Below are 18,646 nucleotides of genomic sequence, written 5' to 3' on the forward strand. Positions count from 1 at the left end.
TCAGCGGCCATCTTGTTTTTTTGTCTGATGATGCAGATCCACTAAAACTATATTAAGTACTTTTGCATATAGAGAACATGTATATTTACATAAGCCAAACCAAAACAAGGATTCTTAACAGAATCCGGTGAATTTCTTTTTTTTGTACATTGATAACAGAAAAAACAACAATTCCCATATTTTAATCATTCATTACTTCCCTCTTGTATGTAAACCTGGTTCCCCAGAGTAGTCATGTTATTGATTATTTGTGTTAATTTTTTTATTAACTAAGTATGCTGTACTTATCTATCTACATAATGTCGGGACAAAACCACATCAGGAGCCAAACCAACAGAGCAGGTGGAAAACCAGGCAGGACGAAGGGCAGCCCTTCAGTGACGTCATCACACTTGCGCCGTGAGGGCTTTCGAGTGAATGACTGAGGCGCGTAAGCCTGTAGTTCATGGCGTGAAGTGTTCATAGCGGAATAGTTTAGTAGTTTAAAATTTCATTGCGTTGATACTGTTGTTCCCTGATGGAGGAGGTAGATGTTGAGCCGGTAATCACCGTAAGTAACCGCTGTAGCTCTGCTTTCTCCCTTTTCTTCTTTTACTGAATAGCTAACAAAGCTAACTGAAATGTCTCTAGCTAAATTGAATCATTATAATATTTGAAAGTCACATAACGTGTGTCAAAAACAGTGAGACACATTTAACGTTATTAACAGAAATACATACAGTGTCAAAGTAGTAACAACATAATCCAAAAAAATAATGCTAGAGGACTTGTTAGAAAGTATTCAGTCTTATTTGTTGGTTAGTTAAATGAGTAACGTTAGTCTACTTGAATTAGGTTTAAGTAGTTACTAAAAAGTAGGACACTTTGCAGAAATGAAAAAAGCTGATATTAAATTCTAACCTTAACGACCCTGTCTTGCTTCTTTAAATGCAGAACATTCCTGCAGCGAGTGATGGGAAGCATTTGGGATTTGCATGGGGTCCTGGTGACATCCTGGTGCATGAGACCCTTTACAAAGCATCAGGTACGTGTAGATGTTAATACAAGCCCCTCTCTATGTTTTCACACTCTCTTGCCTAATGTCACTCTTCTATCCTTTTCTGTCTTGTATTTTTAGGTGCTACAGGATCAGGCTCCCCCTTCATCCACGAGGTCAGGAAGGACGAGGACATATATTCCCCCATTTTACGCAAACTCTTCAACGAGTCACATCACATCTTCGTTGGCCTGCAGACAGTTAGAGAGGACCTCCCCAGCAAGAACAAAAAACCCCAGTAAGGCCACCTGATGGACAAGACCTCTGATGAAGATGAAGCACCCACATAAATGATTACATATAATGATTTGTCTCTGTCTTGCTCCTTAGATTTGTCAGCATCAGTAAAAACTATAGATCTGTGATACGAGCCTGTATGGAGGAGCTTCAGCAAGTTGCAGGTCAGATGTTTGTAATAATTATTTGACAGGGACAGTGCACAGATTTGTTGCTGTACCAGAGTTGGCTCTAAGCTAATTTACATATCAAGTCCCTGGGCAGGAAACGGACAATAACATCTCTGTTAAGAAATTAGTACTCATAGTAAAACTTTGATACTTTAATCTTCGGTGTGATTACTCATCCACTTTTTCTCTTTTCTGCAGTTTCTGCAAAAGACACAGGAGTGGCCACGCAGTATGGAAATCAGGTATGCACTAGTACTGTATGTGTATCTGTTCCACGACATTACATGCTTAGGTGAAAAGTGGACTAACACACATACTTCTGTGTATTTGTTTGTGAGTAGAGCTAGGCAATATAAATCCGTTTTAACATTTATTATCTTTTGGTTGAATGGTATTGTGACAGTATAGTAACACATAATTATGTCGTATAATTTGTGATAACATTTTATTTGAAAACTTAAACACTTGCTCATTACTTACAGTAAGTAAAGGAGCAATTAATGTGAAGGTGCTAATGCAGAGGAATAAATATTCATTTTAGACTGTTGGATTATTTTGTTTCCATTGACATGGTCCTAACCTCAGTCTCTGTGGTGGTGTGACAGGTGTCCATTCTGTTGGCCATTGAACTGATCTGGAATCTGTGTGAAGTGCTGTTCATCGATGCTGCTCCTGGTTAGAGTTTGACTTTGTGCTTGTGGTTTATCTCCACAATATATTTTATAATTTTTGCGACTATGAAAGCGCCCAAATAAACAGGTCAGCTGTGTGCGTGTGCGCGTGTGTGTGTGTGTGTGTGTTTGTCTGTGTCCTTAGCGGGCTCCCTGTTGCTTCACCTCCTGGACTGGGTAAGGTTACACAAGGCTGATGTGGATGAGAAGGCCAGAGAAGTGCTGCAAAGTGAGAGCCCTGCTGAGCACCGTGACTACTGGGATGTGGTAGGTGCAGCATACGCACACATTTATGTCTTTGAATCTATAACAGCTATATGCACACCTAACCCCGATTTTGAGCAGATATGTTCTCTTTCCCAAAACCACCATTCAGAGTGATCCTCATCTTTTTACTTTTTATTTATATTGTATTTTTTCATGGAGCTCCAGTTATAGTTATCACGTGTTGCATCTGGGCTGTGCAGGTGGTGAGTTACGTGCTGCAGGGCAGGCTGGAAGAAGCCAGACAGATGCTGGTGAAGCAGATCACGCTACAGCCTGCTGCCAGTAACATGTACAAGCTGATGGACACTCTGCTCAGCAAGATGCCCTTCTACAATGTAAGACCATCTTTCAATGGTTTATCTTATTGTTTAGCTTCAGTCGGCCTTGGCAAGATGATAGTTTTTATATTCTTGACTTAGTCTAGAACTAGTTCACATATGGTTTGGTCTCAGCTGTAAATGAAGTTGCTTTTATTTGTCAAGTGGAAAAGGTGCAAAAAATCATTTCCTTTGGCTAATCGGTGCCGGCTTATGACAATCCACATGGAAGAGGATAACTTTTTTTATGTGTCATTATGCCAAGTTTGTGCAGAAATCACACACATGAATGAAGTTACATCTTCAGGTATATTACAGTTCAGCAGATTGACACCTCAATGTTCAGCCTCAAAAACAACCATGGAATCAAATCAGCTCCTCTTCTTGCAGAATATACTGTAGTCTCAGAAACAGTTGAACACCATAAGCTTCACAAAACTAGTTTTGATTGCAGTGCTGTTGCATTAAATTCTATTATGTTATTGTTTCTACCACAACTTTTATGTAATGCATCCTCAAAGCTGATCGGCAGTACTATTACTGTGATTTGAAAAAGACCTGTGTTGGCTATATTAACAAGACTTTGAGTTCAACATCCATCAGATTCTTTGTTTATTTTAACCTGGTGTGCTATGAATAAGTCGTAACACTGTATTCTAACTTCCTTAAATTCCTTTTAAATAACATAATGTGCGGGGGCGGAGTAATCATAGGAATGAGCTAGAAGTTTCCATAAATATATCCACACTGACTGTGTGTGTAAGTGAGCAGTCATTAGGCACACCTCTCACCAAAAACAATACAGAAACATTTTGTAAGTGTGTCACACATTTAATGTTAAAACTACATATAATGTGTATTTTGCTCATGAGAGAGTTCATCTCTGGTCCTATCCTCCTGACACACCAGTTCCTCCCTCCCTTCACAGATATCTTACAAACAAAGCATTTATGTTCATAAAACACAGGGGTGGCTTTTGCATAATTCAAGCAAAATGTTAGCCCTCAAAACAACGATGGAGGCTTTTACCTCTGAGCTTTTTTTATGTTAATCTTTCAGCCTGGTGGCACCCAGACGCTAACAGAGTTTGATGTGAAGTGGAGAAACTGGCATGAGGAGGTGGACCGCTGCCTGCAGGACAACTCGTTTGCCAGCAACCAACACCTGGAGCTCATCTGCAAGGTCAGTGACCCTGAACCTTCAGCCGCCCTAGCTGTATCTGAAATGATATCCGTAGTCTACTGTATAAAGCAGTGGGAAGTCCTGTTTAAGACATCCGATGTAATAATGTTTTGTTGTTGTGTAAGTTCTCCATAGATCATACTTCCAAGATCTTTTCTCGGGCATATATTTGACCATGTGAGGTTTTAAGACTAGAGTATTAATCCCGCACATTTCCTCACCTGTTTTTTCACTTAATTTTAGATCCTAGTTGGGGATGAAGACACTTTGCTGGAGCACAAGGAACTGTTGAGCACCTGGTACCACTTCCTGGTCACTAGACTGCTCTTCAGCCACCCAACAGTCAAACCCACTGAGTTACACTACTATGCACAGGTACACTACACTAACAGTTGCTGCACCTCTCATCATTCACACTCACTGCTGCTACATTCCTGTAATTTTGTGTGTGTGTGTGTGTGTGTGTGTGTGTGTGCGCGCGCTGCAGTCATGCATGACCATGTTTCTGGACTCAAGGAGCGTCCCAGAGCCGCTGGACAGCATCTTACTGGCTGCCTTTGAGTTTGACATCCATCAGGTCATCAAGGACTGCAGGTAACTTGCAGGATTATGTCCATCTATATACACACACAATACAGTATATACAAGCCACGCACGTGTTTGTGCCTACATGTCTATGAACTTTAACTCTTTGAACACACTGTTTCCTCATTCGTCTCTTCAGCATTGCTCTCAACAACTGGTGGTTCGTGGCCCACTTGACAGATCTGCTGGATCATTGCAAACTCCTCCAGTCTCACAATCTACAGTAAGGACCGTGTTTGACTTTAATTTGGAGATGTCAAGATTGCACACGTTATTCATATAACAATTTAACTTGTCATTGTGTGTGTGTGTGTGTGTGTGTGTGTGTGTGTGTGTGTGTGTGTGTGTTTGTTCAGCTTTGGCTCCAACTTGAGAGAGTTTCTCCTGTTAGAATATGCTTCTGGTCTCTTCACTCATCACAGGTATATCATATACTCAATAATTGACTATTAATTAATTCAGTGTCCTAGAAGGTGATGGGTCTCTACAAATGTCTTGTCTTATTGGAAGTTTTTCTGTGGGTGTGTTTGTGTTAAGTCTGTGGCAGTTGGCCGTGGACTACTTTGACAACTGCCCGGAGTTTGGCCGCGTCTACCTGGAGCTGCAGATTGAGCGTGTTCCTTTAGACACAGAGCGCAAAGCCCTCAAGGTGCTCAGGATCTGTGAACAGAGGCAAATGTCTGAGCAAGGTAGCACTTTCTTTCTCAGTGCTTCTCTCATTCTGTAGTATCCACTTGTTTTACGTTTTAGAATTTCACACATTTTTTAATTTCTCATTCTCATCCAGTGCGGAGTATCTGTAAGATCATGGCTATGCGGGCCCTGAGGAACAACAGACTGGGCTCTGCTCTCTCCTGGAGCATCAGGGCCAAAGATGCTGCCTTTGCCACCCTCATTTCAGAGAGGTTAGTTCCCTTAATGTACATGTTCCAGATGTTTGCCTACTCTGTCTGTGGCTGTGCTGGAACCTTTAGAAGAAGAACTTCCTGCACTGAAAAAGGCCTTTTTAAACTTTTGTGTGTGGTGTAGTGTCTTTTTCTCCACAACACAATTCCCATTAGGGATGCAGTTTATGGATTTATATCAGTTGATACTGATAATATCTCATGGCTGATAAAATTTCACATTTTTGTAGTTTAGAAATAAGTTATTAACCTGTAGTGTATGCACACCTTTAATATTCCATAGCTCTGACCACAAATAAATCAAACTGACATTACTATTAACATAACAAACACAGCGAAGAGACTCCTTTAAATGTTAATTTCATTTTCAATAATAAATAATAAATAAATTTCCCATTATCAACTGATAATTTATCAGCCCAGTATATATTGTGCATCCCTAGTTTCTACCATGAACTCTGGTCCAAAAAGCTGCTCCTTGTTCCCGTCACTTTGTGTCTGTCCAAACTGTCCCTTGCTGTGCTGATATCATGTTTTCTGGGGACGCCTTACATGTGGCCGATTTTTAAAAACAAATCAAGCATTGTAGTCTGTTCAAGCTCTCAAATAAATTACAGCTTGCTGATCTCCCTGTGAAAGCACTTTGTTGTATGGTTGCTTCTTTAAAAGTGTGTTTGTGTGTCAGGTTCTTACAGGATTACTGCACCAGAGGGACCTTCTCTGATTTGGACCTGATAGACAACCTGGGTCCAGCAATGCTGCTCAGCGACAGACTTACTTTCCTTGGTATGAACAAGGGACACACACACTGCAGCATTGGTAGCACTGCTCCACATGTGACGCAGCCTTTGTAGTGCTCTCACAAGTTAAATTCACACATCAAGTCAGGGGACATTCAGTCAGGGCTAATTGTCTCCTGGACTGCTTCCCTTACAGTTTCTCATAGGCTGAACAAATCAGGCACTGCGCTTCCACATTGCTTCACAGTCATTCTAAAATAACATACGTAACCAGGCGCTACCAGATTTTTTTGTAGATATAAATGATATCATCTATAAGTAAATATATATATTATATATATATATATGGTAAACTTTATTAAACTGTCCGTTTATAAATAGACCTCTGTATTTATGAAGATGCATACACAAAGACTTGTTCGATGGGTATTGGTATATGATCTGGGAGGAGACAAAAAAACTGTTTAGTAAAAGCAGCAACTCAAACTGCACATTTATACTGTTAGTTATACTGCACATTAGCTTGGTTGTAATCAAAACGTATTAACTTGGGCCAGTGTTGCAGTTTGGAAACGTTGCTCTCTTTTCATTCTTCAGGGAAGTACCGGGAGTTCCACAAGCTGTACGGAGAGAAGCGCTTCCGTGAGGCGGCTAAGCTGCTCCTCTCCCTCATGACGGCCAAGATCGCCCCCCGAAGCTTCTGGATGACTCTGCTGACCGACGCCCTGCCGCTGCTGGAGCAGAAAGAGGTCAGTCACCACGAACTGTGCAGTGTACTGTGTAGAAAAGTTTTATCATTATCATCACAAGATATTGGCTAAGTACAGGTAAATACCGAGTTACATTAAGATATAGATTGATGCAGGTGTGATACAATTTTTGTTTGTTTTATTTAAATTATTTTGTAATTTCTTTAGATAAATTAATAAAATATGCTATTATATTAAATTGCATAAAACTTCCAAGACGACATAAAATGCCAAATAAGAGCTGCAGGTAAGGATTATTTTCAGTATTGATCAATCTGTTATCATTTTATCTATAAAACATTGGAAAACTCCATTACAGTGTCCAGAGGTTCAGGTGATGTCTTCAGATATCTTCTTTTGTCTAACAGTCAAAACACAGAGTTATTCAGTTTACTAAATATTTGACATTATTGCTTGAAAACACCATGAAAGATGAACTAATCATAACAAAATAGTGGCAGATTAATTTTGTGTTGGTCAATTAATAGACTGATTGTTGCAGCTCTATACTAGGTTGTAGCCCAACATTCTTCATATACATTTATTGAAGTTTGCAGGATAGACATACACAGCATCAAGCTTTAACAGTGGCTGTCAGACTGAGGATTTTTCAGTGTGATCAGATTCATAATTGCTTCAGTTTAGTTAGCCACTCCAAATAAAACGGCATATGGTTTTAGTTTAGATGTTGTACTAAACAGAAATAATGTCCAGTGTAAGTATTTTCATGGCACAGACTTAAACTTTACATAACAACAAATGTTGCAGTTTCTTTTGCTTGCAAAGAAGTTGGTCTGTGGACAGTTTTAGCTAAAAGATGGCTTTGTTTGTCGAACTTTCAGGTGATCTTCTCAGCAGACCAAACCCACGAGCTGATGTTCTGTTTAGAGGAGCTAACCTCCTCACTGAACACCACAGCTCCCGGCACAGACCGACCCATGCAGGTAGGAATCTCCTCACACAGCCTTTTATCCTGCGCAGGTGATGCTGTTGCTTTGATTCTTTTCATTTTTGGCAAAAAAAGAGCTTTTAGTTGCTGGCGAAACCTCGAGAGGAGGTTAGGTTCACAGGATAAGTTGAAAAACCGTCAGTTTCTCTCTAACTCCTCCCCTCCCGCGGAGCCTGAGGCGGCTGTCTGACACACTGTTTCATTTCCTCATTCATTCTGTCGATATCAAAGCACATATCTGAATGCTTTTACATCTTTAAAAACTTTAAAATCCCGGTTAGATAGGCTATTAGTTCTTTACCCAAACATGATCTTGAACATGACTACTTTATGATCAATCATTTTCATTATTACCTGCTGATAGTCTGTGTTTTGACAGCATTAATAAAATACGAAATGAGCAAGGTTTTATTAATGTAAAATGGATATCTATAGACACATTTTCCACTGCAAAAAAATTATTAATAGGCTAACCTGCTGGGTGTGACTGTGACCCAGGTTAACGAGTAAACTGTCTTCTATTTTCATAATCAGGTAGCCGATTGCCACAGGCATTTTGTCCCGTCGGGTTACACCTTAATAAATATAGCCTTCCTATTTAAAATCGAATGTAATGGGCTGTAGCACTTTATCATTCATTAAGGAAAGTCCAGTCTGGTAAATGATTAATGAGCAACGCTGTGTAGTAGCCTAATAATGTTAATGCACTGATCCTTCTTCCACTCCTGCGTTGTAGAGCCTATCGTGGTCTGCGTTGGCACGCATTCGTATTACTAGCTCCACCCAATTAAATTGGGAGGCTCTGCCTTTATTTACCCGTTGCCATGGTGAATCGTTGTATCGGAGCTCCATTGATGATGGCTTTTTTTCATCCCCAAGCACGCACTTCCATCAGGCTCAACATACTCAGAGTTGATTGAACTTATTCTGATCAGCTGTTCTGGAACTGAAAATTCTGAGTTTCCCACCTCAGGCTCAATCAACCCAGAGCTCAGGGATAAGGTCAGAGTTTATTAAGCCTGCTCTCTGAAACAGGGCCCAGCTCTACAATCATTGCTCTGCTGTATTTGTCATTTCAGGATGAAGACATAGAGCTGACCAAAGTGGAGCTCCTGAGACTCGCTCTGGCCAGGAATCTGGCTATGGCCATAGTCAAAGAGGGAACAGTGGAAGCATGAATGACATTAAAAAGCTCGTTTGCAATTTTTGTACTGTACATAAAATTCAAGTAAACAAAATGTGCTCTTTTCATAATAAAAGGTTTTCCTGATGCACATTGTTTTTAAATTGGACTTTGTGCTACCCTGTATTCGATGAGTTAAAAAAACTCTGAATATCAGACATCAACTGAAAGAAATATTTATTTTTTTCATGCAGCAAACACATGGCACATCATACAGTATGTACAAACCTAACACTCTCTCGAAATCTACACGTCACATGTTCACATAACTTGTCACACAACAAACGATAGGTACATTACATACTATGTACATTAAACACACACTGTTCTCTACATCCCACATAACGACGAGTTGAGGACTACCAGAGAAAGGGACCTAAGGGATCATCGGTTGGACTGATTCATGAAAGTGTGACAGTTCCACTATCACGCTGCAAAGTTACCCGCCTGTTGACAGATTTCCCTTTCCAGCTACCAAATTTAAATTCCGATTTTTCAGTTCACATTTTCTAGGTTCAGTGATGCACTGAAACACTAAAACAGGAAATAATAAGTGTGACAAAAATACTCCAATACTGACACTGGTAAATATGTGAACATGGATACCCACTGCTAAATCCATGACTGAAATGCTGAAAACCTGTGCAAATCGCCTTTATTAATTTTTCAACAGAAAACAAACTAATCCACGAAATAAAGCCAGAGTTGGCCTCTGCAGACTCAAGTCATAACGACATAATAATAATAACCATGTAAAGTGCAGTTTGCTGCCTTTACAGCACAAAATTCAACATTGTCGGTCCATTAATCTAAAACGAGGCTAAATAAACTAGTTACTCAAAGGTTCAGTGTGTAACCTTTAGTGGCATCTAGTGGTGAGTGTTATGAATTGCAACCTGTGGCTCATGGTGCATTCACATGCACCTCGGATGGTCCCATTTTTTCCGATTTCAGAGTGTTCATGTGCTCTTAAGTCGGAATGTGGAATCAACATGGATGCTACTCCAAAGATGTGTTGGATTAGCATTATCAGAGCGTATAAACACGCAGACAGCTAGTTCACTCTACATGGACAGCAAACTAACTGTATAAACAATATAACTGTATAAAATATGTAAATGCAACACGTGATTTTGCACTAATCAAAGTTCTGTGTACTTCTTAATGTCCCATGTACACTTTATTTCTCTTTTTGCAATAAAGATTTAAGGAGTAAAAACACAAATACACCATCAGTCGCTGCTCACCACTCCAAGCGCGCAGACGAAACGGTGGCTGACATGATGTCTGCTCCTGTGCTAAATAATGTGTGGGCCTCCATCTGTGCAAATTTCTCTTCTTACTTCTAATAAACCAGATCACCACCACCACCACCACCACTACTACTACTACTTCTTCTTTGTATGTATTCAGCGTAGTGATGAAACGTGCTCTGCAGCGCTGTTTGTACATTAAGGCTTCTGTAGAAACATGGCGGCACAACATGGCGACCTCCATGTAAGAGGACCTGCGGTTTATGTAGATAGAAATGGCTCATTCTAAGGTAATAAAACATAACGATTCATTATGTATGGTCTTTATACACCGCTGTAAACATAGTTATGTATATTGTATTTCATGTCTGTCAATAGATCCTCCTAAATATTACACACTGGACCTTTACGTCAAAAATCACAATGGATGAAATAATCACATTACAGTCAACTATCTTCCTGCAGCAATGACTATGTGACAGTACTTTTTACTTTAACAGATATTTTCCAGTTTAACTCTACCAGATCCCATTTCCACATTTCTGGATATTTTCAAGTATATTTTCCATGGGCTAAGACACTGCTCAGCCAGAAGAATAAATAAAAGAGTTTGTCTCTTAGGCTCTGTTAGCTTAGCGGTTCATTTCTTTTTGTAATACTTTGTTATCCTGCAGTGCATCCTGTCTGTCCAGTCTGAGGCTGAGCTCTAATGCACTGATGATTTATATACATTCACATCTGTTATATTTATCTTGGGGGAAATCCATTAAAATATTTTTCTCAATACTGTCAACCTGTAAACACCATGGCTGTCTTACGTGTCAGTGTATATCTTTAGTTTGTTAGCTATCTGCAGAAAGGTACACAAGCACTGAGTAAATAAAACTTTAGTGTCTGCTGTTTGCTTCTCACTGCCAGTAATAACAATGGCCAAACAAAAGAACAACTATAAGGAATGTGAAGCTGAAAGGTAGAGTGCAGCTGAATTTCCCCTCCTTTCTCTCTGGGATGGATGTGAACGCACACACTCACACCCCTTCATGGAGCATGAACTGGTCTGTCCCTGCTGACTGGTAGCAGGCCTGCGCATTGCTATAGATGACCCCATGTCTCTTGTGGGGGGAACTGATCGACCTCTCCAACCTCGTTGCACGGACGGTCTCCTAGTGTGAAAGCCAGCTTGTAGCGCAGACGCACCTTCTCCTGTGAAGACACACACACACACACACACACACACACACACACACACAGAAGCATTTTCAGCATCTATCCAGAACCTCTCTGTCTGACTGGTGTGTGTATTTATGTGCTTAAGTGGTATTATGTCACCTACCTTTGTTGGATTGGCCAGCAACATGATCTGGGTAATGGAGGCTGGAGGCTGGATAGGGTTAAATGGTGCCAGTTCTGTTCCTGATGGAGGCTGCAGCTTCACCTTCATTGACTGGTGGGGGATGAAAGGAAGAGTCAGCACTGTTTCCACAGGCAGTGTTTTTTCGCTGGGCGTGGACGAGGCATAGCAACACAAAGAATTTATTTCCCACTAAAAGATCTCTGGAAGATGCATATTTGATTTGACTAAGTTAAGAGAGGGGGAATGATTACAGGGACCAGTTAATCTTACAATGTACACAATGACAGTATTGTTTATAAGACAGACTTGGAGAAATGCAAACTAAGATGACAGGCCAGTTGAGGAGAGAGAAGGGGCACGATGCCCAACAAAGATACCAGGCGGATCTGTTAAAATATATTGTATAATGTCAAATATGAATAAAGAAAAGGAAACATAAATACGTTCATAAACAGTACACGGAAAAAGCTAATAAAACCTTTACGCTCCCTCAATGACAACACAGCAAATAAAAGAACACAGGAAACACACAGTGTGTCCAATGACCTTGAGGCACCCAATGCTAATAATGTGATAATCAAATATGCCGATGATACTAACTATCATTGGGCTGATTACTTCAAACGATGAATCTCATTATCGCGAGGAGGTGGAGAATGTTGTTCAATGGAGTAAGGAAAATAACTTGCTTTTGAACACTTCAAAAACATGTGAACTTGTTATTGATTTTTGTCACAATAGGAATCATGTGCCTCTTACTATCCATGACTCCGATGTGCAGATTACTGAGAAATGTGAATTTTTGGGTGTGACTCTTTCGCATGATTTGAACTAGAGCTCTAATACGACTAAAATTGCTAAGAAAGCGAGACAGCGCCTCTTCTTTTTACGTAGGCGTCAAGAGTTCACTCAAAACACTAAGATTCTTTTGAACTTTTGTATGGTTTGATAATCTCACCTTGAAAGAGAAGAAGTCTTTGAACAAAGTGGTTCGCTCAGCCAGCAGGATCATTGGCTCTACTTTGCTGCTCCTGGAGGTTACATATAAAGCTATACTTTTGAATCGAGCTTTAAAACTTGCTAATGATGCTTTAGGCCATCCTGCAGGGGCCTTCTTTGAGATGCTTCCCTCAGGGAGAAGGTATCACTCACATCACACACAAATGTTCTACCGATCGCCATTTCAACAGTTTTTTCCCCAAGCTGTGATCACTTTAAACAAAGCACTTTAAATTAGGCACTTTATATCTTATGGATGGATTTTATTGAATAGTGTTTTATTACTGAGTTTTATGTGGCACTTGCTTGTCTGTTTTATGTTATGTCTTTTATGTTTTTTATGTGGTGACATTGCACTTTGAGCTTCTTGCATATTCTTTTCCAATGTGGTTTTAAACTGCAAATGGCTAATAAAGTGAATCTGAATCTGAACCTGAATGAGCAGAGGAGTAAATGTCTTTACCTTGGGAACAGCAGCTTGCAGTACAACATTGTAAACAGGCAGGGGCGCTGTATTAAGCATGGACACCACCATTACCAACACGTCGGGCCTGCCTGGGGGACAGTCAGATGCAAAGTTGAGGAGCATGCGAACACCGTCCTTATCGTAGGCCGTCACAGGCAGCACTTTACCTGAGGACAGATAGGGCACAGCCAATCAGAAACAGGCAGACATCAGGTGTTTAAAGAGTCTAAATCCATCTATGTATTTTTTATAGTTTGTCATTCCATTAACCAGTCAATCATTCTTTGCTCCCGCTCTCTTCTCTCCTGTCCTTACTCGGTCTGATGGCCTCCAGAGGGACGTGCACATTGCTCAGGGAGGTGTCTGTGGGTCTGGCCGGGCTTCCCTGGAGGGGAGGGTGGCAGGGGGACAGAGAGCGGAACAGAGGGCTGCCCGGGGCCGAGCCCAGGCTCTGGGCCTTGGCGTGGGACAGAGCGGGGGAGCTGGGCATTGTGCCCTGGAGAAAAGAGGTTGAGGAAGGAGAACACTGCCCCGGTACGAGGGGAGGTGCTGCTGCAGGCGTTCCAAAGCTGCTTCCTCTGGCCGTCATCTGGCTGGACAAACTGAAAAAAATAAAATAAAACAAAACTTGATGGATCACTATGGGACCTTAAAGTACTGCAGACTGGTCAAATAAGAGCACCATTTAACAATGTATCCAATAAGAGCATAATAAAAGAAAATGCTATGGAATTATACTGTGTTTGCTATTATCCAAACTGTTAGAAAGTATTGATTTCCAATTAAACAGTGGAGAGACAAAGGCTGTACCACTTGAGATCTGAAAAGCCCATCAAGGCCAGGTCCTGCAGGTTCTGGAGACTGTGTGTGGCAGCAGCTGGTTCAGCTGGGGGCACCACTGGACCAGAAAAAGCTAGGCTGCCAAACATATCCACACTTGAAGCTGGAGCCTGCAGGCGGAGACCAAGATCATTTACCCTCTCGTATTACACACTGACTAATGAGCTGTGGTTCGGTTAAGGTTAAACCATTTTAAATGTACCTGCAAGGACGTCCACTGATTGGACAGTTCGCTCAGCTTAGGTTTTGACTGGCTGCTCAGAAAGGTAGGGGGGTCGTTCAGTCCTGAAAGAAGGTACGGGCACTTGTATCGTCAAAAGAGAGAAAAACTTCTATCTTAAAAACAGGTTTCTTTTTAGTGCTCTCACAAACCACATCAAGGAAATGGCTACATTAAAGTAATAGTTCAACATTCTGAGAAATATGCTTATTCGCCTTCTGGTGGACCGTTAAAGGAGAAGGTAGATATCACTTCTCACGCCTGTTAAATATATGGCTACAACTAGGAGATTGTTAGCTTAGCCTAGCCTGAATGTTGAAAACAGCTAGCCTGGCTATATTTGAAGTTAACAAAATCTGCCTACCAGCTCCTTTAAAGCTCACTTCTTAACACATTATGTCTAATTTGGGATTGTAAAACAGGAAATTGGCCATAATACTGGGGGTTATATGCCAGACTATTTCTTGGCTGGGAGCATTTGGAGACTCCAGGAAGTCCCTACTTCAGATGAAACAAACCATATATATGTTTTTAGTGAGCTTTAAAGGTGCTAGTAGGATTTTGATACCAGTGGACAAAGCCGGACTCTCGAATTGTTACTTTAACTCAATAAGTCACGAAGGGAAAATACTACCTAGAGACAGCAGCTCATCATCGAGGAGAGAGAGCGCGGCCGAGGCCTTGTCGAGGGGGGGGTGACTCGGGCTGTTGCTCTGACTGCCATGGGAGCCGGCTAGGCGTTTGGGAGGAGGAGGTAGGACAGGGATAGAGGAAGCCATGGGATTGGTGGAGACAGGATTTGAGGGCTGGGAGGGAGGGGCAGCAGGTTGAGGGGGACTCGGAGTGTCAAGGCCGGCGAGGTCGATCAGCGTCTCTGTTGTCTCTGGGTAGTGACGTGGAGAGAATGAATGATTGCAGCAGCTGAACTGATTACACAACAGCAGGGTGTCTGGAGCAGAAAGCGTTTTCATGTAAAATGCAAACACGTGCGTGATTATAAAATGTCTCTCACCACTCTCACTGTGACCAGCTGTGGGTTCCTCACTGTCACCGTTAATGGGCTGCCCCTCAACAATCTTCTTATAGGAGTTGATGACCCTGGAGAGGTCATCGCTGGCCTGCAGGATGTCACCTGAGGAGTCATCGGACAGAGGTTACACATTACACATGACGAAACGGCCAAAATGTAATGAAGACAGGGCTTCTTCACGTAAAAAGACAACACCAAACCAGCAAACCTAAACTGCCGTCGTTGTCCTCCGTCTCAGTGGCCATTTTGAAAGCAGCACGCCTCAGCTTGTCACAACGCCCGTAGAGGTCCTGAGAGGAAATACAAAGGAGGTGCTGTATAGTTTCACACAGCTGTTAAGTCAGTTTTTTCACTTAAATATCACAATGCAAACATATAACTTTCAGGCATATATGAGATTTAACCAAGACTCTTAAGTTACTCAGATCTCATGAGTCTGAGGACCAAATGTCTGGAGTTGTTGAACTTTTAAAACCCAAATCATGTGAGGTTGTAAAATGCACAGAGAACAGTGATTGTTTACCATTCTGACTGCCTTTGATTGCATTATTGTAAATGACACTGAAGGGAAAATAGATGAGACGACACGTGTGCCAGTTGAACTTTCTCTGGAGGATAAGAGTTTGAATTTCACTGTGCAGTTCTGGATTAGAGTTCAGTATGAGCCAAAATGGTTGATTTCAGAAAAGTGTCACTATTAGACACAAGAGAAAAATCAAATGCTACAAGAGGGAGTTTTAGATTGTAGAGAAAAGGATGTGTGTGTGTGTGTGCACGGACACACACCTTAATGATCTCCTTGTCTGAGTCAGTGGAGCTGTCTTTATTGTAGTGGGACAGCATCTCCGTCAGCAACTTGACATTGATGTTCACCTCCTCCAGCGTGTGTATACGCTTTGTGACCTTGTGTACTCGTGCTTCATCCTGACAGAAACAAAACACAAGACAAAATGTACTATATACCGCACATAGAAAGGGTCATGTCATAATATGAAAAAAAAAAAACACCTTGGCAGAAACTCTTGGGCCAAAACAATTTGAACAGTCTAACAGTCACAAATCCGTTCATTCCACGTGTCCCCATAGCAGAGAGCAGCTTGTAGGTACATTTGAAATCAATATGATGACTGTTCAATATTCAGCAAGCCATTCTGACACGTCTTACCTCTTTCACCATGTTTTTGATTAGTCTGTTGGCTTCCTGCAGGTCCTCTGGATTTTTACTCCGGAGAAGCTCAGCAAGCAGCTACATACACACACACACACACACACACACTTGTGTAACGCATTTCATTTAACGATGCAGCTCAAAGAGCTTCACAAAACATGATCACAATAACAACAGATAAAAGGCAACAGAAGAAACAAAAAACAGATTGATAACGCATCAATAAAAAAGGGAATGATACCAGAAAAGTCAACCCAAAAGAAAACATAAGTCTTCAATGTCTTTTTAAAAAACGCCAATAGAGTTTTGTTGTTCTAAGGGGAGGGAGTTTCATAGTTCAGGGCCATAAAAACAGAAAGCAGCCTTGCCAGATGTCTTGTGGGACACTTTAGGAAATTCTAAAAGAAAACTTTGTAGGTGAGTAAAAGGGCTTTAAAGTCAATTCTAAAAGACATAGGAAGCCAGTGCAGTGATGCCAGCAGAGGGGTAACGTGAGCTATATGTTTGTATTAGTTAAAGTTATGGCTGCAGCGTTGTGAATTATCTGTAATTTTCCAAAAGACTTTTTAGGGAGACCAGTAAAAAGAGTTGCTCTAATCTAAGCGTCTTGCAATAAAAACATGTGTCAGCATCGTTCCTCAGATTATGTTGTTGCAACTTTGTTGAAATGAAATGATGATGGCCTTCACTTCTTATTTAGAGAGGATTTATGTTTTTGAGTTACTTCACATTTAAACTACCTGTTCTAATTTGTTTTTTCTTACATCTCTCACCTTGCCCATGTCCTCATTGTCAAACACTGGATGTTTAGGGCGTGTCGGAGGAGAAGGAATCAGAGTCCTGTCCAGCGGTAACTCTGGGTCCCGTGTCACGAGGCCTGGTGGAGAGAGTGAGGACTGGATTGATAAGTTTCCTTTGAGGCGGATGTCTTTTCACATGCATTATGTTAAGCATCTCAACACACCCTGCCTTCTCAGCGTCTGGTAGGCTTCGCTGATCTTGGTTTCATTTGGAAATGCCACCGTCCAGCTGTACAGCATCTCTACAATCTTCATCTTCACTTTCTCAGGCGCGCTGCCACCCATGTACTGGAAACAAGAGGTGATTTAAAAAAAAAAAAGGTTGGATAGCAGGACAAACAGTCAGCAGATGTTTTATTTGCATGAAATACGGACCTATTCAGAGACTGCTCACCTTTGGTGACACGACTTTAATCAGCTCATTTAAAAATCTATATTTTCCAACTTCATTATGAAACCTTCTCCCGCAGTTCTTCATACACGCCTCCAATACCTGTACATAAAAGCGTTAAACCAAAGTGCTTGCTTCAGTAGTTGAGGACAAAAGGGTGCTTGTTGACATTAAGGTGAAGTATTTCTTACGGTCAGAGCCTGAAGAGCTTCCCATTCTTGTGGTGAGTGGATTTTGTGGACGAGTAGAGTTACAGCGATCTGAGGACTGAGAGAACAGATTCCAGATGAGAAACTTTCTCTGAGTTGACAAAAAAAAAAAGTTTGTGAAATACTTCACCAACATACCCTTCCAGTTCCTTGTTGATCTGATCACAGAAGCCAATGATGTACTCCCAGTCCTCCTGTCTGTTTGTTGGATGGGTGGCTTTATCTGTTGGAGAAAGACATTTTAACTGCTGTGTTTGTGGAGTATTATTGCTGTGCACACCCTGCTGTGAATATGGCCCCCAGTGAGTCTTGTGCTCAACATAACAATGCAGTAATTGTTATCATTCTTCCTCTTTGTAGTTGCTGATGTAGTGTTCATTGTATTGGCTGCTCTTTCATCATTCAAACGAATCTGTTTTTTTCTGTTCAACAGCTGCAAGTATTAAGCGGTACTGAGGGACAACTATCTGTACAGCTTCAACAACCACTACACACGCTGAGCTGTCACTGGTAAATGTAACCCAGACAGTGTTTATTTTAGCTCTCCACCCACCCTGCTAATGATGCAGACAGCAGACTGTAAACCAGGACCCTTTACCAGCTGTGAATCAGCCGGAAAGCCCGCTGACAGCCTCCGTACTAGCGAAGTGACTGATCTGCCATCAGGTGCAATGTCTCTACCTAATTATCCATACTATTTAATTCATAAAATGGGATTAATCACTCACTGAGCCAGGATTCAAGCGACTCCCCTTCCTGGTACGCCATAGCACTAAAAACATCGCGCGATGTCACCGGCGACTGCGCGAGAGTCCAAAATTATTTTTCGGAACTATTGAAATAAAAAACAGTATCTACCATTGTTTAACAAAAATCATATTTTGCCTCAGTGTTGAAATGAAAATCAGCAGAATGCTGATTTTCA

The 18,646-nt window shown here is 41.3% G+C and overlaps 2 protein-coding genes across 5 annotated transcripts; one reads left to right on the forward strand and one right to left on the reverse strand.

Annotated features, from left to right (window-relative positions):
• Positions 1-392: 392 nt before the first annotated feature.
• nup85 (nucleoporin 85) lies at positions 393-9,082 on the forward strand. The gene is made up of 19 exons (XM_038699309.1): positions 393-550; positions 934-1,024; positions 1,118-1,274; positions 1,367-1,437; positions 1,642-1,685; positions 2,049-2,118; positions 2,260-2,381; positions 2,582-2,716; positions 3,758-3,880; positions 4,124-4,255; positions 4,368-4,474; positions 4,605-4,688; positions 4,822-4,887; positions 5,003-5,154; positions 5,253-5,370; positions 6,056-6,156; positions 6,708-6,859; positions 7,702-7,803; positions 8,888-9,082. The coding sequence occupies exons 1-19, from the start codon at positions 518-520 to the stop codon at positions 8,984-8,986; spliced, it is 1,959 nt and encodes a 652-aa protein (XP_038555237.1). The 5' UTR covers positions 393-517; the 3' UTR covers positions 8,987-9,082.
• A 69-nt stretch (positions 9,083-9,151) lies between these two features.
• Positions 9,152-18,618, reverse strand: gga3b (golgi associated, gamma adaptin ear containing, ARF binding protein 3b). Of its 4 annotated transcripts, XR_005441918.1 has the most exons (18): positions 18,450-18,618; positions 17,860-17,944; positions 17,704-17,779; positions 17,516-17,614; positions 17,286-17,409; positions 17,086-17,198; positions 16,319-16,399; positions 15,940-16,077; positions 15,362-15,443; positions 15,136-15,255; positions 14,758-15,006; positions 14,106-14,188; positions 13,874-14,013; positions 13,379-13,665; positions 13,061-13,230; positions 12,557-12,629; positions 11,578-11,688; positions 11,429-11,447 (listed from the first exon to the last, which is right to left on the reverse strand). XR_005441918.1 is itself a non-coding variant. In XM_038699289.1 (17 exons), exons 1-17 carry the CDS (start codon positions 18,487-18,489, stop codon positions 11,337-11,339), a joined length of 2,100 nt encoding a protein of 699 aa, XP_038555217.1. In that variant the 5' UTR covers positions 18,490-18,618; the 3' UTR covers positions 9,152-11,336. The 4 variants fall into 4 exon arrangements, 2 of the variants coding, with proteins under 2 accessions (XP_038555217.1, XP_038555208.1); XM_038699289.1 differs by lacking the exon at positions 12,557-12,629 and having other exon boundaries at positions 9,152-11,447; positions 17,095-17,198; XM_038699280.1 differs by lacking the exon at positions 12,557-12,629 and having other exon boundaries at positions 9,152-11,447.
• Positions 18,619-18,646: the final 28 nt, after the last annotated feature.

The sequence above is a fragment of the Micropterus salmoides genome, unplaced genomic scaffold (assembly GCF_014851395.1).
Source record: "Micropterus salmoides isolate LMB-PRFRI ecotype aquatic unplaced genomic scaffold, ASM1485139v1 Ms_hic_scaffold_10, whole genome shotgun sequence".
Taxonomy (NCBI): Eukaryota; Metazoa; Chordata; class Actinopteri; order Centrarchiformes; family Centrarchidae; genus Micropterus; species Micropterus salmoides.

Coding starts and splice junctions, on each gene's coding strand:
- gga3b (XM_038699280.1), bottom strand. CDS start 18,489: ATGGCGTACCAGGAAGGGGAGTCGCTTGAATCCTGGCTCA. Junction 17,615..17,703: donor AAGCTCTTCAGGCTCTGACC/GTAAGAAATACT, acceptor TTTTATGTACAG/GTATTGGAGGCGTGTATGAA. Junction 14,189..14,757: donor TGATGAGCTGCTGTCTCTAG/GTAGTATTTTCC, acceptor ACCTTCTTTCAG/GACTGAACGACCCCCCTACC.
- nup85 (XM_038699309.1), top strand. CDS start 518: ATGGAGGAGGTAGATGTTGAGCCGGTAATCACC. Junction 5,155..5,252: donor GAGGCAAATGTCTGAGCAAG/GTAGCACTTTCT, acceptor ATTCTCATCCAG/TGCGGAGTATCTGTAAGATC. Junction 7,804..8,887: donor GCACAGACCGACCCATGCAG/GTAGGAATCTCC, acceptor TTGTCATTTCAG/GATGAAGACATAGAGCTGAC.